This window comes from Amblyraja radiata, chromosome 6 (genome assembly GCF_010909765.2).
Source record: "Amblyraja radiata isolate CabotCenter1 chromosome 6, sAmbRad1.1.pri, whole genome shotgun sequence".
Taxonomy (NCBI): domain Eukaryota; kingdom Metazoa; phylum Chordata; class Chondrichthyes; order Rajiformes; family Rajidae; genus Amblyraja; species Amblyraja radiata.
The window spans coordinates 53,796,686-53,824,147 of NC_045961.1; the positions used below are offsets into that span (position 1 = coordinate 53,796,686).

A 27,462-nucleotide genomic window follows, 5' to 3' on the forward strand; every position below is an offset into this window, starting at 1 on the left:
TTGATTTAATGTAGCTTACAAAGGCTCCGGAATCAATGGAGAAACATGAATCATGCTCAGTTCTGACAAAGCAGATATGTATGCGCATGTGGACATTGATTCCAAGCGCTCAATCTTGTTTCATTTCTACCTTCGCAACGAACTTAAAAATAGGATTTTAAAATGCACAGGAAACTCGATGCACGGCACCTATCTAGTTCCTTCAGAGATGCTGCCTGACTCCAGTACTTTGTGTCTTTCTTATAAACCAGCAAATGCAGTTTCCTGTTATTACCTATAAAACGTGGCTTTACAATTAACTTTATCTTGCTGGTAATTGGACCTAGAGTAAGATTTAAAAGTGCTGTAATGCCTTTCTGATCAGTTCAGCTTACACTGGTAACTCGATCTGCACTGCCAGTAACAACACAGCGTTGAAAATCAGCGGAGATGGACACAAAGTGCTGGAGTAACTCAGCGGGTCAGGCAGCATCTCTGGTGAAAAGAAATAGGTGACGTTTCGGGTCGAGACCCTTCTTCAGGCTGAGAGTCAGGGGAGAGGGAAACTAGAGGTATGAAAATCAGCGGATTGGCATTAATCGGAGAGCGCGCTTTTAAACAGGTCTCCCCATTTTACAGTCAACACGAGAACGTTGGAATTATACTGATGTTTTGCTGAATGAATAAAATATAGCGTAAATTCCGCCCAGCAACGGCGGGGAAAGTAATCGAAGGCACAAGTGCTGAGGTAATTCAGCGGTTCAGTCAGGCAGCATCTCTGCAACATGGATAGGTGACAAGAAGGGTCCCGACCCGACAGTCAACGATCATGTTCTCCAGAGATGCTGCCTGACCCACCGAGTTACTCCAGCTCTTTGTGGCTGTAATTACAGTCGGTTTCTGCTTTTACTTTTTGTTCAGTATTTAGAGATACAGCACGGAAACAGGCCCTTTGACGCACTGAGTCCACGCCGACCACGTAAGGGCAATTTTGCAGAGGAACAATTAACCTAGGCACTTATACGAGGGTTGTGGAGTGAGAATCTGGAGACATTTTAGATGAGTTTTTTTTGTAAATCACGGCATTGTTTTGTCTAGGAGGAGAGTGAATTTGGACAAGGACACGGTGATGGGTGATTAGGATTTAATGCCAACCAGTGGCAAGGCAACAGAGACCTGATATAACATTATGAGAGTCTTAGATACCATAGCCAGTCAGAACCTTTATCCCGAGATGGAAGAATCAAATACTAGAGCGCATAACTTTAAGGTGAGAGGGGTAAAGTTTAAAGTAGATGTACGGGAAGTTTTTTGCACAGAGTGTGGTTGTAGATGTCAGGAATGCACTGCCAGGAGTGGTGGTGGATGTATATACAATAGTGGCTTTTAGATAGGCACTTGGACATGTAGGGAATGGAGGAATATGTATCATGTGTAGGCTGAGGAGATTAGTTTAACTTAGGCATTGTATTCAGCACAGACATTGTGGGCCAAAGGGCTGTTCCTGTACAGTACTATTCTACATTCTATGTTCTATGTTCTGTGTTCTATTTTGATGACTTCATGTTAATTGTGGGTGGGAAACCTATGTGGAAAAGTACAGCTGCTGGAAATAAGTCAGTCATACAGCACGATATACAGCCTTAGGCCCAACTTTTCCATGGTGACCAAGATGCCCCATCTACCCTCGTCCCACCTGCCCACATTTGGCCCACATCCCTCTAAACCTTTGCTATCCATGCACCTGTCCAAGTGTCTTTTAAGTGCTGTTATAGTACCTGCCTCAACTACCTCACCCACCTGTGTGAAAATGTTGTCCCTCAATTTTGTGTTAAATCCTCCCCCTGTCAACTTAAACCTGGTTCTTGATTCCCCTGCTCTGGGTACAATATTCCTTATCAAATGCTTTCTGAAAGTCAATATACTACATCCACTGGCTCTCCCGTGTCCATTTTCCTAGTTACATCCTCAAAAAATTCGAGAAGATTAGTCGAGCATGATTTCCCCTTCGTAAATCCATGCTGACTCGGACCGATCCTGCTACTGCTATCCAAATGTGGCGTTATTTCATCTTTTATAATTGAATCCAGCATCTTCCCCACCACTGATGTCAGGCTAACTGGTCTATAATTCCCTGTTTTCTCTCTCCCGCCTTTTTTACTTGTCTTGAACTGTCTTCATCAATGATTTAGATGAAGGGATTCAAAGTAACATTAGCAAATTTGCAGATGATACAAAGCTGGGTGGCAGTGTGAACTGTGAGGAGGATGCTATGATAATGCAGGGTGACTTGGACAGGTTGGGTGAGTGGGCAGAGGCATGGCAGATGCAGTTTAATGTGGATAAATGTGAGGTTAACAAAATGTTTGGCAACAAAACCAGGAAGGCAGGTTACTATCTAAATGGACTGATGTAGGGGGATGGGGGGGGGGGGGTGCCATCTCTGATGCCCTGGTTTGGAACACCTCATCCTGGGTGCAGATACGGCGTGGACAGAGGAATTGGGAGTAGGGGATAGAGCTGCAGATGAGGTGTTCCAAACCAGGGCATCGGAGGTATCCTCATTCTTTAGGGAACGGGGGTTCCCCTCTTCGACTATAGATGAGGCTCTCACCAGAGTCTCGTCTATACCCCGTAGCTCTGCCCTCACTCCCCATCCCCCCCACTCGTAACAAGGACAGAGTCCCCCTTGTCTTCACTTTCCATCCTACCAGCCGTCACATACAACAGATAATCCTCCGACATTTTCGCCACCTCCAACGTGATCCCACCACTGGCCACATCTTCCCATCTCCTCCCCTGTCGGCTTTCCGCTGAGACCGCTCCCTCCATACCTCCCTGGTCAATTTGTCCCTTCCCACCCAAGCCACCCCCTCCCCTGGTACTTTCGCTTGAAATTGCAGGAAATGCTACACTTGTCGCTTAGCCTCCCCCCCCCTTGACTCCAGTCAAGGACCCAAGCAGTCTTTCCAGGTGCAGCAGAGGTTCACCTGCACCTCCTCCAACCTCATCTATTGCATCCGCTGCTCTAGATGTCAGCTGATCTACATCGCTGAGACCAAGCGTAGGCTTGGCGATCGCTTCGCCCAACACCTCCGCTCAGTTCGCAATAACCGACCTGATCTCCCGGTGTCTCAGTGATTCAACTCCCCCGCCCATTCGGAATCCGATCTTTCTGTCGTGGGCCTCCTCCATGGCCATAGTGAGTCCCACGGTAAATTGGAGGAGCAGCACCTCATATTTCGCTTGGGCAGTTTACACCCCAGCGGTATGAACATTGACTTCTCCAATTTCAGGTAGTCCTTGCTTTCTCCCTCTTTCCCCTCCCCTTCCCAGCTCTCCCACAGCCCACTGTCTCCATCTCTTCCTTTCTTCTTCCCACCCACCACCCCCCCCACCCCCACATCAGTCAGAAGAAGGGTCTCGACCCGAAATGTAATCTATTCCTTCGCTCCATAGATGCTGCCTCACCCGCTGAGTTTCGACAGCATTTTTGTCTACCTTCGATTTTTCCAGCATCTGCAGTTCCTTCTTAAACAACTATCTAAATGGTGTCAAGTTGGGAAAAGGGGAAGTACAACGGGATCTGGGGGTCCTTGTAAGCATGCAGGTACAGCAGGCTGTGAAGAAAGCGAATGGCTTGTTGGCCTTCATAACAAGAGGAATTGCGTATGGGAGCAAAGAGGTCCTTCTGCAGTTGTATAGGGCTCTAGTGAGACGACACCTAGAGTATTGTGTGCAGTTTTGGTCCTCTAATTTGAGGAAGGACATTCTTGCTATTGAGGGAGTGCAGCATAGGTTTACAAGGTTAATTCCCGGGATGGCGGGACTGTCATATGCTGAGAGAATGGAGCGACTGGACTTGTATACTCTGGAGTTTAGAAGGATGAGTGGGAATCTTATTGAAACATATAAGATTATTAAAGGTTTCGACATGCTAGAGGCAGGAAACATGTGCCCGATGTTGGAGGAGTCCAGAACCAGGGGCCAAAGTTTAAGAATAAGGGGTAAGCTATTTAGAACAGTGACGAGGAAACTATTTCTCACAGAGAGTTGTGAGTGTGGAATTCTCTGCCTCAGATGGCGGTGGAGGCTGGTTCTCTGGATACTTTCAAGGGAGAGCTGGATAGGGCTCTGAAAGATAGCGGAGTCAGGGGATATTGGGAGAAGGCAGGAACGGGGTACTGATTGGTACCCAATAGCCATAATCACATTGAATGGCGGTGCTGGCTCGAAGGGCCGAATGGCCTACTCATGCACCTATTGTCTATTAAAAAGAGGAATAATATTAGCTACCCTCTCACCCAACCATTTTTCAAGTTTGCTCCGTCATCAAGTTTGCTCCGCCATTCAATCATGGCTAATCTATTTTTCCATCTCAACCCCATTCTCCTGCTTTGTCCCCATAACCTTAGATGCCCTTACGAATCATGAACCTATCTTTAAAAATGATTTAAAGCACCAAATAAAATGGCCTCCACAGCCATCTACGGCAATGAATTCCACAGATTCACCACCTTCTGGCTAATGAAAATTTTCATCTCCTTTCTAAAGGTACGTCCTTTTATTCTGCAGTTGTGCCTTCTGGTCCTCGACTCTTGCACTACTGGTAAGGTCCTATCCACAATTTGATTAGATAGCAGCAAAACAAAGCTTTTCACTGGACCTAGGTACACATAACAATAATAAACCTAATCCTAAACCTAAACCTTTCTATCTTCTGCACCTCCTCCAAGCACTATTTGCCGAAGCAACATTACATAAAATGCCAACTGATTCCCATCATACTTCAGACTTTCTTTTTAATCCTGATGGTTTATATTCCAGGTCTTCTGACAGCTGATTGCTATTTGTACTTTCTCATGCCATCGGGCAATGTCCTTTCAGATGAGGTCTTGCAGATAATTAAATTCTGAACTATATAAGTGAACAGACTTGCATCGTACACTTACTGTTGCTCAGTGTCACACTGGAAATTCACAAATAATGAATGTACATTACATGTCTGTCAGTTCCAATATAAAATAATAATAAAATCCAGTTGAACAATCTTTAAAGATATACTGAAAATGACAAAGGAAGTTTTTCAACTTACCACTACATTCTGTGGTACAATAGCGCAGCTGGTAGAGCTGCTGCCTAACAGCGCCAGACGCCCGGGTCCTATCCTGACCTTGGGTGCTGTCTGTGAGGAGTTTGCACGTTCTCACTGTGACTGCGTGAGTTTCCTCTAGGTGCTCCAGTTTCCTCCCACATCCCAAAGACATGCGGGTTTGTGAGTTAATTGGTCTCTGTAAATTGTTCCTAGTGTTATTTTGATTTTTTTTTAGTTTTAGTTTATCGTTGTCACATACGTATACCGAGGCACAGTGATAAGCTTTTGTTTGCGTGCTATCCAGTCAAAGGAAATACTATATATGAATACAATCAAACCAGAGTTGGACAGATACAGGATAAAGGGTGCGACATTTAGTGCAAGATAAAGTCCAATAAATTCCGATTAAAGATAGTTCTGTCTCCAATGATGTAGATGGGAGGCCAGGACCGTTCTCTAGCTGGTGAGAGGACCGTTCAGTTGCCTGACGACATCTGGGAAGAACTATCCCTGCATCTGAAGGTTTGCGTTTTCACACTTCTGCACATCTTGCCTGATGGGAGAGAGGAGAAGAGGCAGTGACCAGGCTGAGACTGGTCCTTGATTATGGTGGTGGCCTTGCCGAGGCAGCGGGAAATGTAGATGGAGTCAACGGAAGGGAGATTGGTTTGCCTGATGGTCTGGGCCATGTCCATAACTCTGCAATTTCTTGCAGTCTTGGATGGAGTTGTTTCCAAACCAGTCTGTGATGCATCCTGATAAAATGCTTTCTCTGGTGCATCTGTATAAATTTGTGAGAGTTGTTGGGGACATGCCGAACTTTCTAAGCCTTCTAAAGGAGTAGAGGCATTGGTGTGCATTCTTGGCCATAGCTTTGATGTGGCTTGCCCAGGCTGGGGATATTTATTCCTAGGAACATGAAGCTTTCAACCATCTCTATTTTGGCTCCGTCAGTGTATGTGTGTGTACATTGCTTCATGAAGTCAATCACAATCTCCTTTGTCTTGCTGACATTGATGGAGAAGTTGTCGTCTTGGCACTGAGTTACAAGCTTCTCAAATCCCTTACTGTCGTCCGCCTTGATATGCAACCCACTACAGTGATGTCGTCTGCAAACTTATAAATTGAGTTGCATTGCTATTTAGCTGTACAGTCATGGGTGCGTAAGGAGTAAAGAAAGAGGCTGAGAACGCATCCGTGCGGGGCACCATTACTGATAATTATCGCAGAGGGTGATTTGTCACCTATCCTCACTGATTGTGGTCTGTGGGACATGAAGCTAAGGATTCAGTTGCAGAGGGGAAAGCTGACTTCAGGTTCCACAAGTTTGGAGATGAGCTTGGATGGGATAATGGTACTCAAAGCAGAGCTATAGTCGATGAATAGGAGTCTGGCGTCGGTGTCTTTCTTATCTAGGTGTTCCAGGGATGAGTGCCAGGGAGATGGCATTAGCCGTGGACCTGTTGTGACAGGAGGTGAATTACAGCCGTTCATGGCTGGATTTAATGAGTTCCAAAACCAGCCTCTCGATGCACTTCATGTGGTGGATATCAAGGCCACTAGACGGTAGTTATTAAGGTCCCACTGACTCCACGCCAACCATTGATCACCAGTTCACACTAGTTCTATGTTTTCCCACTGTCACATCCACTCCCTACACACTAGGGGCAATTTACAGAGGCCAATTGACCTACAAACCCACACATCTTTCGGATGTGGGAAACAGGGACAGAGCCATCTGTACTTTCTGAGAGGCTTCGCTCTTTCAACGTAAGATGCTGCAGATGTTCTGCCAATCGGTGGTGGCCAGTGCCATCTTCATCGCTGTCGTAGCTGTGCTGGGGTAGCAGGGCGAAGGCCGCGGGCGGCAACAGAATTAACTAGCTCATCAGGAAGGCTGGCCCGTCCTGGGGGTGGATTCACTGGAAATGGTCTTGGAGGGAAGGATGCTCCTCAAACTGGACAATAGTTGGAACTTGGACAATACAGCTCACCCCCTCCTTGACACACTAGTCAATCTGAGGAGCATCTTCAGCAACAGACTTGGTTCCACCAAGATGCAGCAAAGAACACCACAGGAGATCCTTTTTCCCTGTGGCTATCAAACTGTACAACTCCTTCCCCTTCTGTCATGGGGTAGACTGACTCCCCTTAGATATAGCTGGAAGAGAGGAGGTTCAAGACAAAGTGTGGCGGATAGTAGTTGAACATCCCCCCGCTCCCCCATACAATCAGTCTGAAGAAGGAACTCAACCTGAAACGTCACCTAAAAACATTCTCCAGACTTCCTGCACCCCCTGCTGAGTTACTCCAGCTCATTGGTAAACCAGCATCTGCAGTTCCTTGTTTCTACAAGAGAGTGGTCCTATTGATCTGGCCAAGATTTATGCTTTAATAACACAACAAAATAACTTTCCCACTCTCTGGGTGTGATGTCGATAGACCCCCTTGTTGAGAATCCTAAGCAAACAGCCCCATTGACTTAAATAATGTTAAAAACTGACCAAATGGTGCATTGCATCTGATTACTGTCTAGGCATTGAAGAAACATTTTTTCCCCGCAGAATAATAGACCCACAAATGATTTTCCATACTATTAATGTAAAAAAAAGTCCCAATGTGTTTTAGAGTTGTCAAGATCAAAGATATTATTGGAAACCCATTAGAGAATGGAGGACCCACTGTTAGCTCAGGCTTGCTGTACACAATTTGGGTGTTGCACTTATCTATTTAAAATACACTTCAGTTATAACTTATCTCTATAAAGTGTTTTGAAGGCAAGAAAGGCAGAGCACAAAACAAATACATATCATCCCGGAAGAACCTACTCTGCTGAAGGAAATAAGCTATTAAGCTGGAAAGAGTGCAGAGAAGATTTAGTTTAGTTTAATTTAGAGTGCGTCCGTCACATGTTTTGAGAGGTGGGGGACAAAGCCCCTATGCTTTGTAATCCTGATTTTGAAATTAGGTGAAAAAAAATCTATTAAATCCTCCGCTTTCCGCGAGACAGTGGGGGTGTCACCATTAAGCGCTTGTTAAATGTCTCTATTAATATCGTATTAACACGATGTTTCACCAATTGTGTTTTGGCCTTCAAGTATTACTGGAGGTATTCACGGCGAATTTCTTAAAGCTGTCGGATGTGGGTACAATTACCATTTGAACTAATTGGATGTATTGGTGGATGGGAAAGATTTAAACGGTTATCGGATTTAAATGGTCAGGTCATTAAGGGCTCCGGTCGAACGAGTTTCCTGGCTGGCTTGCAGGTAAGTCCCTCATTCACGATCACTCACGTTATTTCGTTTTTATTTGCTATCTCTCTCTCTCCCCCCTCCAAGGTTGGTTCTTTTGTTTGCCTTTATAGAAACACTAGACCAAGTGCAGACCCGTTAGGTCTGTTCCCCCAACGTGCGGTTGTGGTGGGAGGAGGCGGCATGCAGCGTCACACACACTAACTATCCCCGTCCCGCACTCACGCTAATTACCCCCCTTGATATTATATTAATATTATTAATTTGCTCCTTTTACCCCATAACCACCCTATCTACTGACGCATAGCCCCCAACTTGCAGTCACATCTAGAGAGGGGGGGGGGGGGTAGAGAGTGAGGGCAGAGAGAGAAGGGGCAGAGACAGAGAGAGACACACAGAGAGAGGGGCAAGAGGGATAGGGGGTGGAGAGGAGGAGAAGAGGGAGGGTGGGTGAGGGGGAAAGGTGGGGGAGGAGGGGAGGAGAGAGAGAGGGTGAGAGTGAGGGGGAGAGAGACGGGGTGCTGAGAGGGGGGAGAGGTGGGGAGCAGGGAGGGGAGGGAGGGGAGGGGGAGAGGTGGGGAGCAGGGAGGGGGAGGGAGGGTGGAGGGAAGGGGGTAGGGGTTTGTGGAGGGGAGGGGGGTTTAGGGGAGGGACGGTGGGGAGGGGATGGAGGTGAGAAAAAGAGGGGAGAGAGAGAGAGAGGGGAGAGGAGAGGTGAGAAGGGAGAGGAGAGGGGGAGAGGAGAGGGGTAGAGGGGAGAGGGGGGAGAGGAGAGGGAGGGGGAGAGTAGAGGGGGAGAGTAGAGGGGGGAGAGGAGAGGGGGGGAGAGGAGAGGGGGAGAGGGGGGGAGGGGGGGGAGAGGAGAGGGGGGGAAGAGAGAGGGGGGGAGAGGAGAGGGGGGGAGAGGGGAGAGGAGAGAAGAGGGGGGGAGAGGAGAGGGGTAACAGAGGAGAGGGGGGGAGAGGAGGGGGGGAGAGAGGAGAGGGGGGAGAGGAGGAGGGGGGAGAGGGGAGAGAGGAGAGGGGGGGAGAGAAGGAGGGGAGAGAGGAGGGGGGGAGAGAAGGGGGGAGAGAGGAGGGGGGAGAGAGGAGAGGGGGGGAGAGGAGGGGGGGGAGAGGAGGGGAGAGTGAGAGAGAAAGGGAGAGAGACAGGGGGGAGAGAGAGAGAAAGAGAGAGGGATAGGGAGAGAGAGGTGGGGAGAGAGAGAGAGAGAGAGTGTGCCTTTTTACTTCAACCCAAACCCAAACCCAAACAACCATTTGCAGGCAGTGCTTTTTTACTTCAAACTAACCATATATTCATTTTCAAACCACATTAAGGGTACTCACCGTGATGTAGATATTTGTTCAGTGTCATTCAGAGCTCAGAGTGACAGAGACTAATTGACAGAGCTCCATCTTGCAGAGACTAATTGAGGCACACCACTTCCTGATTTTATAGTCCCTCCCCCTCCCTCCGGCAGGGTCAGCAGAGAGAATGGTGAATTTTGTAAAACATTAATATCTCTGTCATTTTTCATCGACGGGAAAAATCCTCGGCACACATGCGGCGGAGGGGGGCTCTGAGCGAGGTGGCCAAAAATGACGGCCGTAGGTGGCGGCGTTCTCTCGGAAATCGCAGCACAGACGGCCAAAAGCGGTCAAGAACAGAGATTTAGTAATATAGATAGAAACATAGAAACATAGAAAATAGGTGCAGGAGTAGGCCATTCGGCCCTTCGAGCCTGCACCGCCATTCAATATGATCATGGCTGATCATCCAACTCAGTATCCTGTACCTGCCTTCTCTCCATACCCCCTGATCCCTTTACCCACAAGAGCCACATCTAACTCCCTCTTAAATATAGCCAATGAACTGGCCTCAACTACCTTCTGTGGCAGAGAATTCCAGAGATTCACCACTCTGTGTGAAAAATGTTTTCCTCATCTCGGTCCTAAAAGATTTCCCCCTTATCCTTAAACTGTGACCCCTTGTTCTGGACTTCCCCAACATCGGTAACAATCTTCCTGCATCTAGCCTGTCCAACCCCTTAAGAATTTTGTAAGTTTCTATAAGATCCCCCCTCAATCTTCTAAATTCTAGCGAGTAAAAGCCGAGTCTATCCAGTCTTTCTTCATATGAAAGTCCTGACATCCCAGGAATCAGTTATTTGCTTCAGTTTTATTTGTTTGTGTTATTTATCACATTGTAGGTTTTGAAAGATTCAAGCATGTATCAGCCGCTTTCTAAGGGCTGAATCGGCCCGTTCGCGGGGCCTTCCATCGCCTGGCGTGCCTAAAAATCAAACTGCTGCATCGAGGCCATCGAGGCTCCCGATGTTGCAGGCCGATTTTAAGCTGCGCCGGGCGATGAAAGGCCCCGCGAATGGGTCGATTCAAGCCCCACAATTTGGGGCGGACGAAGTTGCTGTTGCTGAAGTTCGGAGTCGGTTACCAACCAGGTCAGCTCCCGATGTTACCGTCCACGGGGCCCACGGCCGAAGCCTCGTGTGTGTGTGTGTGTGCGCATGCGCGTGCTCACAGCCACCAAGAAGCCACGCCCCCGAATTGTGTCTCCCCCATGTTTTGATAACGATTTCCGCCCCTCCAGGTCTCTGCCGCTCTGTGGCTGAGGCAACAATTCCAACGCTGCACCACTGCGCCACCACAGAGGATGTTGCCAATACTCAAGAGCATGAGCTATAGGGAGAGGTTGGGCTGGAGGATAAGGGGTGATCTCATAGAGGTGTATAAAATCATGAGGGAAATATACAGGGTGAATGCACAGCCTTTTACCCAGAGTAGGGGAATCAAAAACTAGAAGGTATAGCTTTAAGATGAGAGTGGAATGATTTAATAGGAGTCTGATAGGCATCATTTCACCTGGTGATTATATGGAATGAGCTGCCAGTGGATGTAGTTAAGGCAGATGCAATAATATTTAGAACATTGATAGAATATAGAAAATTGTTCTGACAATGTCTCTGCTGAACATGATGCCAAGATAAACTAATCTACTCTGCCTGCACATGATCCATATCCCTCCTTCCCTGCATATCCTTGTCTAAAAGTCTCTTAAATATTCCTGAAACATAAGACTATATAGAAATAAATATGGAAATATATATATTAAAATGTGTGTATATATATATACGTATATCTTCTATTATATACTTAAAAGTCTGATCTTGGATGTGTGTGTGTGTGTGTGTGTGTGTGTGTGTGTGTGTGTGTGTGTGTGTGTGTGTGTGTGTGTGTGTGTGTGTGTGTGTGTGTGTGTGTGTGTGTGTGTGTGTGTGTGTGTGTGTGTGTGTGTGTGTGTGTGTGTGTGTGTGTGTGTACATCTGCTCGAAAAAATGGTGAAATGTTTGCATATTCTTGTAGAGTTTTATCCCGTGAACTCCAAAATTGCCTCATCTGAAAAATTCATGCATTATTTCTTGAGTTATTAATCAAAATGTTCAAAAATCTGAAATAACTTAGAAAACAAAACCGAACGGCTTTGGCTGATGACGTCACAATGGCTGCACGCTGTGTTCACGCGTTGCGAGTGACGTTTCCCGGCCGCCCGCTCGCAGCGGCCGCGTCCCCCTCGCTCTGAGTCATCGGGTCCATGATCGCCCGCATCCCTCTCCATGTCTCTGCCCTCTCCCTGCCTCAAAAAGAAGCCGCAAATCTGAAATCCCAGCTCCAAAAAGCAGCAAGCTTCCCTGTCCCTGCCCTCTCCCTGTCCCTGGAGCCTGGAACAACGCAGTATTGCATTCGGGAACCAGCCCTCCCATGTGATGACCCATCCACCCCCCGGGCTCAGGGTTAAAGCCGCGGAACATGCAGTCCTTTGGTTGACGCCTGTCCCCTCACCACTCCTCTAGACTCCTCCTTCCTCCCCCTCCTCTGCAAATAATAAGTAAAGAAAAAAACCCATCGAATAGAACCCTTCCTCTTCCTCTAACATACCCCCCTCTCCCCTCCCTCCCGGCCTCTCTCCCCTTTCCCCCCCCTCTCCAATATCAAGGGGGTGGTCATTGTGTGTGTGTGGGGAGTGGTTATTATGTGCGTGGGGAGGGTGGTAAGTGTGTGTGTGTGTGTGTGGGGAAGGTGGTTAGTGTGTGTGTGATGCCGCAAGCCGCCGACGCCCCCCCCCCCCCCCCCCACAACCACCGTTGAGGGGACGGGACCCAACGGGTCCCCCTTGGTCTAGTATCTATATCTATATCTATATCTATCTATCTATTCTCTTCTATTATTATTTCTATACTATTACTAAAACTCTCATCTTGTCCTCTTCCAGTTTGCGTTTTTTTTATTTGCGCAATATATCGCTAGGATTTTTTTGCCACCTTACTCACCACTGCTCCAAGTGCACCAGGTTTTGTTCTGATCAGTGAAATATTAGGAAAGTTATGAAGGTTTCAAAAATCGTGAGATCAGCAGATTGGTCTTCTCGCCTATCTGTCACTATGAAGGTAATGCCCCTTCCGGGGGCAAGGAGAATAAATCCCCGGAGGCGGGGCTGAGTCTGTGAGCAGTGTGCAGCAGAGAACAGCATGTGGGCTGCTTCTGCAGCAACCAGCACGATGAGCCGGGAGCTGTTAAGTTGAACCAGAAGCCTCTGAGTGAAATAGGGACCGGGAGCTGTTGCGTGAGGCCGAAAGCTGAAGGTGCGGGGTGAGCTGAGTGCGAGGTGCGTCTGCTGCGACCACCACCCCCTTCCCCCCCTTCCCCCCCCTTCCCCCCCCCTTCCACCCCCGCTGTGTAGGATAGAGCTAGTGTACGGGTGATCGCTGGTTGGTGTGGACTCGGTGGGCCGAAGGGCCTGTTTCCACGCTGTATCTCTAATCTAAACTAAACCTGACCACTGTTGTTGTATCCTCAAAACATTCACTGATAGAAACATGAGTTAAGACACTGGGATTTACTCCAGACTGCAATGAGGAGGATGGTGCCAATATAATATCCAACATTAAGACATATAGTTATTGTAATTATAGCAACTACTGTAATCCGCTAGAACCTAGGCAATGGAGAGAATAGTTGAAAGGCTTCTATTTCGGTAATTTCAAGGCAATCCAGAACAAGCTAAGTGTGTGACCTAGTCACACGATGTTATATAGAAATGGATGGCAAAAATTGCTGTCACATTTCTAACAGAGCTTTTCCTGACGATATGAAATAATACTGTCAAAAATAATCACAGCCAAATGAAGTGATTCAGCTGATAGATTGTCCAAGACTGTGGGTAATTCTTATCAATTCAAAATGTACCTTTCATTTTATGAATTGCACACCATTTTACTGAAAGTTATTCATGGACTGTAGAAGAATCTCATCTGCTGTAAAAGTTATGAGCCATTGAACATAATATGTCCTATTTTATGTAAGAAGGAACTGCAGATGATGGTTTAAACCGAAGATAGGCACAAAAAGCTGGAGTAACTCAGCGGGACAGGCAGCATCTCTGGAGAGAAGGAATTGGTGATGTTTCAGGTTGAGACCCTTCTTCAGACATAGTTTATGTTAGTTACATCTGAGATTTCCAGGCTATCTCCAGGCTGTGTGCTTATCCCCCTGCCTTCCTTCTTTACACACATGACTGGGTGGCTAAGAAACTGAATGAAGGGGAGATATATAAAATTAATTCATTCTCAATTTGAATTGAATTAAAGAGAATTCTTTAGATAAATCAAATGACAAAGATTAGAGGGCGTAGCTTTAAAATGAAAGGGGCAAGGATTAAAGGAGATGTGCAGGGCAAGTTTTTTACACGGATTGGTGAGTACCTGGAACACGCTTCCAGCGGTGATGGTAGAGGCCATTACGATAGTGGTGTTTACGGGTGCAGGAGAGGTTTACCAGAATGCTGCCTGGATTAGAAGGTATTAGTTGTAAGGAGAGATTGGACAGACTTGGATTGTTTTCCCTGGAGCATCTGAGGCAGTGGGGAGACCTGATAGAAGTATATAAAATTACAAGAAACGTAGAAAGTGGAGGCTGATATGATAGTAATGTTTCAGAGGCTTTTGGATGGACACAAGGATATGCAGGGAGTGGGGGGGGATATGGATCACGTGCAGGCAGAAAATATTAGTTTAACTTGATCCAAAAGGATCTCGATACTATGGTTGAGTGGTCACAACAATGGGGCATGCAGTTCAACCCTTCCAAATGTGAAACTATGCGTGTCACCAGAAAGAGGAATCCAGGCGAAACATCTTACAATATATTTGGTGCCACCCTTGAAGAATCCAAACAAACCAAGTATCTTGGCATCAAATTGCAGAATGATCTGCGTTGGAATGGTCAGACTCATCATGCAACGGTGAAAGCAACAGGTGTCCTAAACTTTCTGAGACGTAACTTTCATCATTGTTCAACTTCTGTCAAGGAGAAGCTATACTTCACCCTCGTTAGACCTCATTTGGACTACGCAGTTGCAGCATGGGACCCATACTCAAATAAAAACATTTCTTCCATCGAACGTGTCCAAAGACAGGCAGCTCGATTTGTTACTAACACCTATGAGAGCGAAGCGAGTGTCACTAAACTTCTGAATTCTCTGGGGTGGAACACTCTCCAAGACAGACGTGAAGCTCACCATTTGACCTGTTTTTACAAAATGTTAAATGGTCAGCTCGACATAGACTACAAGACCTACACCAAACCCAAACCAATTAGGAGCAGACGAGGGCATTCGATCCAATTTGTGATCCCAGCTACAAAGACAGATGTGTACAGCAATTCGTTCTTCCCCCGCACAATTAAAGCATGGAATAATCTCCACCCAACTATAGTTACCCAACCAGATGCAACTAAATTTAAAGTAGCTCTTTCTTCCCAATAACCCTTTCTGGCTTAAGCCCTCCCTTCACCACCTCCAGTTTAAATTCCATTTGGAATATTTTGGAGGACCAAGAAACCAAGAACCAAGACGTCATGTTTGGCACAGATATTGTGGGCTGAAGGGCCTGTACCTGTGCTGTACTGCTCTGTGCTCTGTCATTCCAAATAGTTTTACTATCAAGGACCAATGATTTAATCCAGAAGGGAAGATTAGGTTAGTTAAGTAATGTTACATTACTTGATATAATTTGTTATATTTGCATTAATTTGGATAAAGTTGACACATAATTTTGCAGAATGCTCATCCATTTCAGCTGAATTAATTCAAAAACTACAGAAAAACCTAGCAGGTCAGGCGGCATCAGTGGAAAGAAAAACAGTTAGAATTTCAGGCCAATGATTCTTCTGATCCCCACAGATACTGCCTGGCCAGCTGATTATTTACATCATTGTCTGTTTTTATATCAGGTTTCCAGCATCTGCAATGACTTAATTTTCATTTGTTTTCTGAGTTCCTTTCCTTGTTTTTAACACAATGACCTGAGTTTCATTTACTCTTTGTTTGATCCGTACATCTCCTTTAAACTTTGCCCCTCTCACCACATAAACGTTGTTTGCTTTAGCTAACTACAAGGGTTGTTTGCTGTGCAGTGTTATTTTCTAGCAGATGTGTCATGCTTTCAAAATTACTCCAAGAGTGTGAAGCTTGGCTCAGTTACTTTACCCTTGGCTCAGTAACTTTATTTTAACTTGGTTCCTGAGATCTTTTCCTTGTTTTTGATACCAGTGATGTCAAAGGCATGTAATGCCCCTGTCCCACTTAGGAAACCTGAGCGGAAACCTCTGGAGACTTTGCGCCCCACCCAAGGTTTCCGTGCGGTTCCCGGAGGTTGCAGGTGGTTGCCGGAGGTTGCAGGTAGTGGAAGCAGGTAGGGAGACTGACAAAAACCTCCGTGAACCGCACGGAAACCTTGGGTGGGGCACAAAGTCTCCAGAGGTTTCCGTTCAGGTTTCCTAAGTGGGACAGGGGCATAGAATGTTTAAAAGAGACTGAGGCAGATTGAGGCAGAAAGGCAGATTAGTTTGTCAGGTGGGAAGTTGTGATTACAAAAGGTGAGGTCCTGAGGTGGCAAAAGAATAAGGTGGAAAAGGACATTTTCTTCTGTAAGTGGCAACACTAGATAGAGGGGTAAATAAGCTGTATGGTATCAGGCTGATGAAGGGTCCCGACCTGAAACGTCACCTATCCATGTTCTCCACAGATGCTGCCTGACCCGCTGAGATACTCCAGCACTTTGTGTCTTTTTTTGTGAATTACCATCTGCAGTTCCTTGTGTCTCCTAGTAGATACATGCCTTCTCAATCACAACCAAATTGCCATTCATTAGTTTAACTCAGCATCATGTTCAGCATAGATACTGTGGGCCAAACGGCCTGTTCTTCTGTTGTACATATGCTATGTCCTCTGCTGACCTACCATCTACCTCATTGGAGACCCTCAGACTATATTTAATCAGACTTTACTGGATTTTATCTCGCACTAAATATTATTCCCTTTGTCCTGTAACTGTACACTGTTGGCAGCTTAATAGTAATCATATTTTGTCTTTCCAGTGACTGGATAGAAGGTAACATTTTTTTTTTACTGTTCCTCGGTACCCATGACAAGAATAAACTAAACTAAACTAAAACTAAACTAAAAAGTGATGTTCAAATAAAATTAATCCGAGTGCTTTATTTTTTGTCTTTCTTACCACTACAGAAGTCATGACAACAATCCCTATCGCACAGAATTCTCATTGTCCCGTTGGATTTTTCCCCTGCGGGAATATCTCGTTGTGTCTGCCACAGTCCTTGCATTGCAATAAAGTTCAAGATTGTGAAAATGGAGCTGACGAGGAAGACTGCGGTAATGCCACTTTTTAAACATGTGAAACGGAGTGACATGTCAGACTGTTATTAATACTGTTTAGAATTCTGATCAGTAAATTGAATATAATTTGATATGTTGTTACGTATTGATTGAGTGTGCCCCTTGCACAGTGGGAGATGCCAGCTCGATAGAGTTGTGGGATTATATGACATTGCTACAAAGTAATGTGTGTGTGTGTGTGTGTGTGTGTGTGTGTGTGTGTGTGTGTGTGTGTGTGTGTGTGTGTGTGTGTGTGTGTGTGTGTGTGTGTGTGTGTGTGTGTGTGTGTGTGTGTGTGTGTGTGTGTGTGTGTGTGTGTGTGTGTGTGTGTGTGTGTGTGTGTGTGTGTGTGTGTGTGTGCGCCATACAGCACAGAAACAAGCCCTTTAGCCCAACTCATCCATGATGACCAAGATACCCCACCTAGGTGAGCCCCATTTGCCCGTGTATGGTCCATATCCCTCAAAATCTTTCCTGTCCAAATAACATCTGAATGTTGTCATTGTAGCTGCCTCAGCTACCTCGTATGGTAGCTCATTTCAGACACTCACCACTCGCTTGAGTGAAAAAGCTGCCCCTCAGGTTCCTATTAAAACTTTCCCCTCTCTACCTAAAGTTATGTCCTCTGAATCTTGATTCCCCTATCCTGGGAAAAAAAACTTTATGCATTCACTCTATGTATTCCCCTCATGATTTTATACACCTCTTTGTAGATTGGTTACATTACTTACTAACCAATGTAGTGCTTTATTAATATAAACTCCGCCTGCTACTACACCATTCATATTATCGCAACCCGACATGTGCTGTTAGTTGGTGATGCAGCACGGTAGAATTGATATGCTGCTGAGTGTTGTATGTGTTACTCAATAAATACTGTCGTACCAGATCCGTGAGTATGTGTGACTTACTCAACATGGTGTCAGATGTGTTCAAATCACTCCGTGTTTAAGTATATCGGTTTTTATTTTATTTCCAGTGTTTTATTTCACCTGTTTTGTCCCATATCTCATGTTGCTATGGCCAATTCATTCCTAAACCTGAACCTCTGGTTTTTGACTCAGACTTCGCTGAACGTTGGCTGATTTCCGAGCGCGACTTTAACTTTTACATTCGTGCTGCTCATCGCAACATTCCACCAGACCACCGTGCCTCTATCCTTCTCAACATCGCTGGCCCAGAAGCTATCAAATGAGCAGAGCGTTTCTACCTTGCTCCTGCAGTCCTGGATCACAACATTCAGATCGTGGTACCTGTTGAAACTTTAGATGATCCCAAAGTCCTGATCAACAAATTCAGACAGTTATGTGAATTCAGCACTAACTCAGTACTGGAACGTACTAATTTTTTTGCTCGTAATCAGCTACATGAAGAACCTGTGGAGACTTCTATCAGCACTCTAAAAACATATTGCTGCACGCTGCCGTTTTGGGAATCTGTGTGATGAAGTCGTCTGGGAAGACTGGAGGGTGGAATCCTCAGTGACAAAGTATGTGATGAATTACTCTGTGATACTGAACTAACCCTGGTCAGAGCTGAACATGCTTGTTGCATTGCTGAACTTACCGAGTCTCACACTAAATCAATGGGGCCAGGACCACATTCCTCATACCATGTTGATGCTACTGACACCTCCTACCGCACCCAACGTTCACAGTCCAATACATCATCTCGACAATCTCGCAGATTTATTGAAAAGTGTTCTAACTGTGGCGGGTCACACCCCGCTGATCGTGAACTATCCCTTGCCTTTGGTAAATTATGCCACTATTGCAAAAGAAGAAATCATTTCATTAAATGCTGTTGAACCCGTGGGAACCGCTCAGTTCCACGGCAGCCTGTGCACCTGTTAAAACATGAAAATTCTGATAACGAGTACCAGGAGTTACCAGATACTCTCTCCGAGCATGATGATAACAGACATAACATACACGCTCTGGTTGATTCCACTAACAAGCACCTCGACCCTGAAGTTTCACTTCATGTCAACAAAACCATTACAGTTGCAAAGATCGATACTGGGGCCAAATGTAACGTCATGTCATTGTCCGCATTTACACGAGTCAAGAATGCCGAACGTATTATAAACACATCGGCTACTTTGTTAGCCTATGGAGGAGGGGAGGTGCAGCCAGTTGGAAGAGCTGAGCTGCAGTAGCACTTAGCATCGCGAACTCACAAGCTGAACTTTTTTATTGTTCTGGGGAAAGTTGCAACTCTGCTTGGCATTGATGCATGCCAGGACCAAGGACACATTCCGCATGCAATGTATGACAGAGTACACAATGAGCTCCAGCAGATGGTGTTCCTGGGTGTCATTGCGCCGGTTACCGACCCACCCGACAGGGTTTCCACCATGGTGGTCGTAACAAAGAAAAACAAAGACGAAATCCGAATTTATATGAACCCCAGAGATCTGAACACCGCGATCAAACGCCCGTACTTCCCGATGCGCATGGTGGAGGAAGTTGCTGCTCAGCTAGGCAGTGCCTCCATGTTTTATGTTCTGGATGCCAAAAGCTCATTCTGGCAGATCCTGCTGGACCCCGAATCGTCCAAACTCACCATGTTTGGCACCCCCTTTGGCCGTTACAAGTTCCTGCGGATGCCCTTTGGCATCAACTCTGCTAGCGAAGTATTCCAGCATTCAATAGAACAATTATTTGTGGGGCATCCTTGCACCATAATTGTCGACAACATTCTCATAGAAACATAGAAAATAGGTGCAGGAGTAGGCCATTTGGCCCTTCGAGCCTGCACCGCCATTCAATATGATCGTGGCTGATTATCCAACTCAGTATCCTGTACCTGCCTTCTCTCCATACCCCCTGATACCTTTAGCCACAAGGGCCACGTCTAACTCCCTCTATTAAATATAGCCAATGAACTGGCTTCAACTACCTTCTGTGGCTAGGCTCCCTTCTCGTTGCTGGACGCGACATGACTGAACATGATGCCAAATTTTAAAAAGTACTGGACCATGCAAAAAGCATTCACCTCGAACTCAACCCTCTGAAGTGCAGATTCCTCATCAAGGAGGTCCAGTATGTTGGTCACGTATTCACCAGTGATGGCCTCAGACCTGACCCATCTAAGACCATTGCCATCATCAAGATGTTCGTCCCCACTGACTTGACAAGTTGCAGAGATTCCTGGGGATGGTTAACTACTTGGGGAAATTAATTCCCAACCTCAGCGAAATATCAGCCCCCCTGCGACAACTGACTCACAAGAACATTGCATGGTCTTGGTACCCACAACACCAGAGGGCATTCGAAATCCTTAAATTACAATTGTCCAGTGCTTGTACCCTCACTTATTTCGATATAAAACTACCGGTGACACTTACATGTGATGCCTCCCAATATGGACTAGTAGCTGCTTGCATCCAGAATTCCGTCAGGGAAGCAGCAGACCTGTTGCTTACGCCTCCCGTACCTTGTCTGGGATGGAACAACGCTACGCCTAGAATAAAAGAAGTTACTAGCCCTGGTTTTTGCCTGCACAAAATTCAAGGACATTATTTTTGGGAAGTCCGTGGTTGTTGAACCAGACCACCAACCTTTGGTCACTATTGTGGCGTTGTTGCTCGCCTGCAATGGATGATGAGGCAGCTACAGAGTTTCGATTTCACTCTAGTCTACAAAAGGGGCAAGGACATGCTTCTGGCTATCACGCTAACAAGAGCCCCACCAAAAACCTGCGAACAACAGCCATCCGAAAATGACCTGTTCACAGTAATGATGGTGTCGTACGTACCTCCAAGATGCCTAAGCGGCCTGGCAGAGCAAACGGCTGCGGATAACACTTTACATCTACTGTCTTCAGTCATTTTGCATGGCTGGCCGGATAAACAATATCGCACACCACTTCCTAATCGCCCATACTACCCAGTCCGAGATGAACTGGTGCTGCAGGAACGGTGTCGTAAATAAGGTTCACAAGGCAGTCATCCCAACTGCCCTACGGGACAAATATTTTTATGCCATCCACAGGGGTCACCCGGTGTGAAAGCAACCATAGGACGAGCAAAGAACATGTTTTTCTAGCCCGGAAATACCGAATTCGTGCGTGAGAAAGTTGAAGCCTGTGCTATCTGCAACAGACTGATGCCACACCAACAGACGCAGCCCCTGCTCTCACACCCTGTTCCTCCTCAGCCTTGGTCCACGGTTGCTACTGAGATATTCGAGTAGTGTGGCAAACAGTATTCGTGTTCTCGTTGACTCATAGTCGGGCTGGTCCCACGTCACTAGCAATCCAGAATCCCCACAATCAAACGGACTTGCAGAACGGGCTGTCCAGAGCTCCAAGCAATTGATGGAGCGCTCACACCTTGCTAAATCCGATATCTATCTGGACCTGCTCAACCTAAGAAACATCACCCGTGACCCAATACTGGGGTCTCTTGCCCAACGCCTGATGACCGACAGACCCGTGCTGCACTGCCTGTGCCCCAACAACTACTGCAGCCACAGGTTCATTCACCACTTGCTGTCCAGAAACAGCAACTGAAACTCGATACCCAAAAGCCATTTTTCGATATGTCCAGCAAGCCACTTACACCTCTCTCCAGTGCCCATGTCGTTCGCCCTCAAACCAACAGCGGCTATGGCCGTTTGGGTTTCATCCACAGTCCCGCAAAAGAGCAGCGCTCATACATGGTGAGTGCCGACGGTGGGATCTACAGACGCAACCGTCAACATCTCCTTCCTGTGAAGGAACCACGTCCTGCTGTCTCATATCCTGATGCTCCGTATCCAATCTACCCATCTATTTATATATATATATATATATCACTTTATTGTATCACTTTTTATTCTTACAAGGAAAGATGTAGATTGATTACTTTACTTACTAACCAATGTAGTGCTTTATTAATATAAGCTCCGCCTACTACCACACCATTCATATTATCGCAACCCGACATGTGCTGTTAGTTGGTGATGCAGCACGGTAGAATTGATATGCTGCTGAGGGTTGTACGTGTTACTCAATAAATACTGTTGTACCAGATCCGTGAGTATGTGTGACTTACTCAACACTCTTTTAGATCACCCCTCGGTCTCCTGTGCTCCCAAGATTAAAGTCCTAACCTACCTGACCTTTCCCTTTAACTCAAATCCTCGAGTCCTGGCAACATCCTCAGAAATCTTCTCTGCACTCTTTCCAGCTTAATGTGTTTTCCTAATTTTCATTGACCCCAGAATGAACAATGGGCCTTGCAAATTTTATCTTCAGATCAATACACAAAAACATTAAAATGTGAACTGACTTTAAAATATATGTATTGTAGAAATTGGGATGCATTTCCAGTTACTATCTTTTTGCGCTGAAGTAATAAACTTATCATTTATTTTTTTAATTTTCATTTTAATCCTAAATTGACAAAGCCTTTTACCAATAGCAATAGATACATTTTGTCTGCGAAATATATTGAAATGTGCTTTCTTATCTTTCCTTTTAGATGATAATTCTGGTTTGGCAAACATGTTTGAAATCTTTTTTACGCCAACTCACATTGAATTATCAGAGGATTGCTGTAAGTGATCTTGTTATTCTAAAAATATTTGAGGATTGTTGTAAAACCCAATAAAACTGGAACCTGGGAAAACAAAACAAAGTGGAATAACTCAACGGGTCAGGCAGCATCTCTGGAGAACATTCTTCAGACTGATAGGGGAGAAATGCTGGAAGAGAAGTGTGCACATGACCAAGCATGGAGAGTGATAGGTGGATACAGGTGAGGGGGGTTTGATTCACAAATGGGTGGACAAAGGCATGAGATGAAACGGAGATAATCGGAAAGGAGAGAAGAGGTGTGAAATATGAAACCAGAGGTTTCTATGCTGTATCACTAAACTAAAATCTGTAGGAAGAATGGAAAAGGCCAAGAGATTGAACAAGGGTCCCGACCCGAAACATTGTCTGTCCATTACCTCCATGACTGACCCACTGAGTTCCTCCAGCACTTTGTGTTTTGCTCAATATTCCAACATCTGCAGTTCCTTATGTCTCTTTATTTCCACATCAGTAAGTTCTCTCCTAATCTATGAGCTTTTATTTTAAGCAGTAACAGTTGATGTGATGCCTTATCAACTATCTTAAGGAAATCTAAGCATTGTACATCCACTCATTTCTCTTTATCCACAGCACACGTTATTTCTCTAAAGAACTCCAATAAATCACGAAGATATGATGTCCGTTTCACAAGACTATATTACATTTTACTGATCAACTTGAATTTTTCAAAGTCTGTTACATTTTTCATAATAGCTTCTAACATTTTCTCAATGTCAGAAGTAAAGCTAATTGGCTTATAATTTCCTGCTTTCTTTCTTTTTGAATAAATGTTATTAATTGAATGGATCCTTCTCCTGGCTTTAATGGAAGTTCCATTGAAGTTCTGTTCAAAAGTCAAGTTAAAAGTGCATCAAGAGGATGATTTATCTTTTTGGAAACATTGCTAAATGCCTGACTTTCACCCCAGAAAGTTGTAGCTCAATTTTGACTGATGCAAATATAGTATTAGGTTTAGGTTTATTATTGTCACGGGTACCAAGGTACAGTGAAAAGCTTTGTTTTGCATGCTATCCAATCAGAACAGATTGTAGCGCATCAGTTCCATAGACAAAGTCTAATGTCTGCAACGGGGTAGAGGTGAATCGGATATTACCCAAGATAATGGAAGGACCATTCAGAAGCCAGATAACAGAGGGGAAGAAGATGTCCCTGTCTGATGGAGTGCACTTTAAAGCTTCTGTACCAATTGCCAGATGGGAGAAGAAGGAATGACCAAATTCTAAATATCCAAATTCTAATTCAAGGACCCTTTTTTCATTCATTTTACTAATGTTAATTTACAGAGAGGATATTTCATTTGCATTACAACAACCAATGTCCTTAATTATGTTCTTAATTCACAGTACTTCAGCATTTCCCGCGGAAGTGTGATTGTCGAGGAACAGAAATGGAATGTGACTATAGGAACCTGAATAATGTGCCACAGGTTTCGGGGAATGTGACAATGCTGTAAGTCACATTCATCATTATTTTTTAATTATGTTGTGACATCTTTTCTATTAGTTATGATGAAATGAAAAAAATATTATAAACATTAGCTCAAAACAAATTATTTTAATAGTTTTATTTTTACTTTTAGTTTTAAAGATACAGCATGGAAACAGGCCTTTCGGCCTACCGAGTCTACACCGACCATCCATCGCACGTTCACAATAGTTCTATTTTATCCACCTTTTCACCCACTCCCTACACACAGAGGCAATTTACAGAAGTCAATGAAACCTACAAACCCGCACATCTTTGGAATGTGGAAGGAAACCAGAACACCCGGAGAAATTCTCCCACATGGTCACAGGGAGAACGTGCAAACGTTACCACCACTGTCGACATCTGTTCTCCCAGTTATTGAGCAGCTCCTCCATGATGGTCCCGAAGAGAGCGACCATTGTCTCAGCATGCCGCTGGTCTATGTGACTGCATATTCTGTGGCAACATCTGCAGTCTATTGTTTGCTGTTTTGAATTAGTATCTGGAGCCAACTTACACAGCCATTCATTCACTTATGAATGGAGCTTTAAGTTAATCCAACCACTAGGCTTCAGCTGAACGACAAGCATGACACAATTATATTATATAAACACATAGCATGGTCTCTTAAGATTGTAACAACCCACTAATCCTAAGGTAGCTTGGAGACACAAGAGACAGTAGATGCTGGAATCTTGCGCAAAATTAAAAGTGTTGGAGGAACTCAGCGGGTCAGGCAGCTGGTAGGAAGGAATTGCGAGCCTGATTTGATTTGGTCTTTTCCTACTTCCAGTTCTCCTCACCCGTCCCGCAACCCCCCCCCCCCCCCCTCTACTTTCAGTCTGAAGAAGGTTTCCGACCTGAAACGTCACCCATCCGTTTTTTCCAGAGATGCTGCCTGATCCGCTGAGTTACCCCAGCACTGTCAGACTAGACCTATGTTATCCCACTTTCTCATCCACTACCGAAACCTTAGCAAACATTTTACAGTGGCCAATTAACTTGCAAACCCACGCACCTTTGGAATGATGGAGGAAACCGGAACACCTGTGTTATTCCAGCACTTTGTGTCTAACTTTTATATGGTGTTATTGTACCTGCCTCAACTACCTCTTCTGGCAGCTTGTTCCATGTACCCACTATTATTTGTATGAAAAAGTTTCCCTTCAGGTTCTAATTAAATCTTTCCCCATTTCACCTTCTTGGCCCCCTCACTGTGGGTAAATGATCTTTGTGCAGAAGTGTTAAAAAGCAGTGAAAGGTTCAACAATTGCCACACACCTCCCTTTGGAGAGCAGCAACTTGAACTGATTCGAAACACTTGTGGAATTGTAGCATGAGCAAGAAGTGATCAATTAGCACCTCATCGTTCAATAGGAATACTTTTTTGTCACATGTGACTAGGCACAGGGAGATTCTTTGCTTGCATACACCATGTATACAACAGTTTGTGATTCCTTCAGTTAGTACTGCTGGAAACGTCTTGCTGTAGCTGACAGCCGCGTGTTGGCTGGAAATTTGGGTTGCAAGTTTAACAGCAGCATTGTTGTGGCATGCAGCGGCACAGAGCAGCAGAGCAGCGGTGGAGGACATCAACAACAGTGCCAGGCCAGGCCACCCCCTGCAACTTCAACCAAGTGCAGTTACCAGGACAAGGAGTCTTTATGGTCAAGTTAAGACTCGACATTTCTGTACTTGATGGGGACAAGATGGCACAGGAAACACGGCGACTTTTGTGTACTGCCTCAATGTAATCTAATATTCTTACACTCTTGTTTATACGTATGATTGCGTCTAATGTATCGCGGTTGGACAAAGAGCCGGAGAGCAAAGGGTTGCGACCCGAAATGTCACCTATTCCTTTTCTACAGAGATGCTGTCTGACCCACTGAGTTACTTCAGCTTTTTGTGTCTATCTTCGATATAAACCAGCATCTGCAGTTCCTTCCTCCTGCATATGTGACACATGAACAGGCTGCCTGCGTTGTAAATAATAAAATTGCTTCTCTCCAATATAGGTCTCTGAAGAGCAATAAAATCAAAAGCCTACCCGCTGATGCTTTCCTCACCTACTGTGACCTGCAGGAATTGTGAGTGCATTCTCAACTTTTTTTTTCAGGGATGGATTTCTGTATATTTTCGTTTGCTTTTTTAAAATGTATTCAGTGCTCCATAATACGGCTTCATACTCAACTTTTATATTGATGCACTTTAAAAAGGAAACAATTAAAAACTGACCCGAAGTGCTGGAGTAACACAGTAGGTCAGGCAGCATGACTTGAGGACATGGATAGGTGACGTTACGCAGCGGGATCCTTCTTCAATTTAAATAAATGTTATAGAGTGGGCTGCACGGTGGCGCAGTGGGTAGAGCCGCTGCCTCACAGAGCCCGAGACCCAGGTTTGATCCTGACCTCGGGTGCTGTCTGTATGTCGAGCTTGCACATTCTCATTGTGACCGCGTGGGTTTCCTCAGGGTGCTCGAGTTTCCTCCCACATCCCAAAGACGTGCGGTTTTGTAGATTAATTGGCCTCTGTAAATTGCCCTGTGAAGAATAATTCTACTATTAGGAAGATTGATGAATGTTGGATCTGGTTTTCAAACAATCTAGGAAGGCAATTATTATATTTATTTCATTGTCTTACAGATACCTGCAGGATAACCAAATCCAATCTATCTCAAAAACTGCATTTTGTGGACTTTACAATCTCAGACGATTGTAAGTACTCTGTTACCTAATTTAATGCTTCAGAATAAAGTTTATTAACATTTCCACCTATAAATCGAACCTGGCAGTTTTGCTTTTTTGCTGTGAATAATGTTTTCTTCTCCTCACCCCATGACTTTCAACAGTTTCACCATGGTTATTCCTCTATCATCTTGTGCAATCTGTTGTGCATTAACAGCAATCTCTTCCCCTCTTCCCCTCTCTTCCCCGTGCCCCACCTGAATGTGCACACCTAAATTTCTCCCACTATCCCATCCTCCTTTTATCCTTCCCTCCACCTTCTTCCAACTACTTCCTTTCCCCTGGCTTCATGTCACAGCCTTTTGTCTCTTGTGCATCTCTGGCCCTCGTCCACCCATCAACCAATCACCCCCTCCCCTGTTTCAGATCAGAGCCCTTCCTCACCTATATCCAACTATTACTTGCCTGGTTTTGTCCTGCCTCCCACCTCACTTTTCCCACTTTCTCCCACATACTCCAATCAGTCTGAAGATGGATCCCGACTCAAAACGTTGCCTATCTATATCCCATGGAGATGCTGCCTGACCCATCGAGTTCTCCAGCACTTTGTGTCTCATTTTGTAAACCAGCATCTGCAGTTCCTAGTCTGCATACTCTGCATTTA

At 45.2% G+C, this 27,462-nt stretch overlaps 2 protein-coding genes across 2 annotated transcripts in view; both read left to right on the forward strand.

The window, feature by feature from the left end:
- LOC116974718 overlaps positions 1 to 21,573 on the forward strand; it is a 117,835-nt gene extending 96,262 nt beyond the window's left edge. Inside the window, exons 25-28 of the mRNA XM_033023437.1 lie at positions 16,998 to 17,055; positions 18,885 to 19,088; positions 19,269 to 19,693; positions 21,292 to 21,573. Of these exons, the coding sequence (XP_032879328.1) occupies positions 16,998 to 17,055; positions 18,885 to 19,088; positions 19,269 to 19,693; positions 21,292 to 21,573 (969 nt within the window). The remainder of the gene's footprint in view (positions 1 to 16,997; positions 17,056 to 18,884; positions 19,089 to 19,268; positions 19,694 to 21,291) is intronic.
- A 960-nt stretch (positions 21,574 to 22,533) lies between these two features.
- The window catches only part of rxfp2 (relaxin family peptide receptor 2), a 29,555-nt gene continuing 24,626 nt past the window's right edge, over positions 22,534 to 27,462 (forward strand). Inside the window, exons 1-4 of the mRNA XM_033022871.1 lie at positions 22,534 to 22,600; positions 23,985 to 24,090; positions 26,127 to 26,198; positions 26,757 to 26,828. Of these exons, the coding sequence (XP_032878762.1) occupies positions 22,549 to 22,600; positions 23,985 to 24,090; positions 26,127 to 26,198; positions 26,757 to 26,828 (302 nt within the window). The 5' untranslated portion in view covers positions 22,534 to 22,548. The remainder of the gene's footprint in view (positions 22,601 to 23,984; positions 24,091 to 26,126; positions 26,199 to 26,756; positions 26,829 to 27,462) is intronic.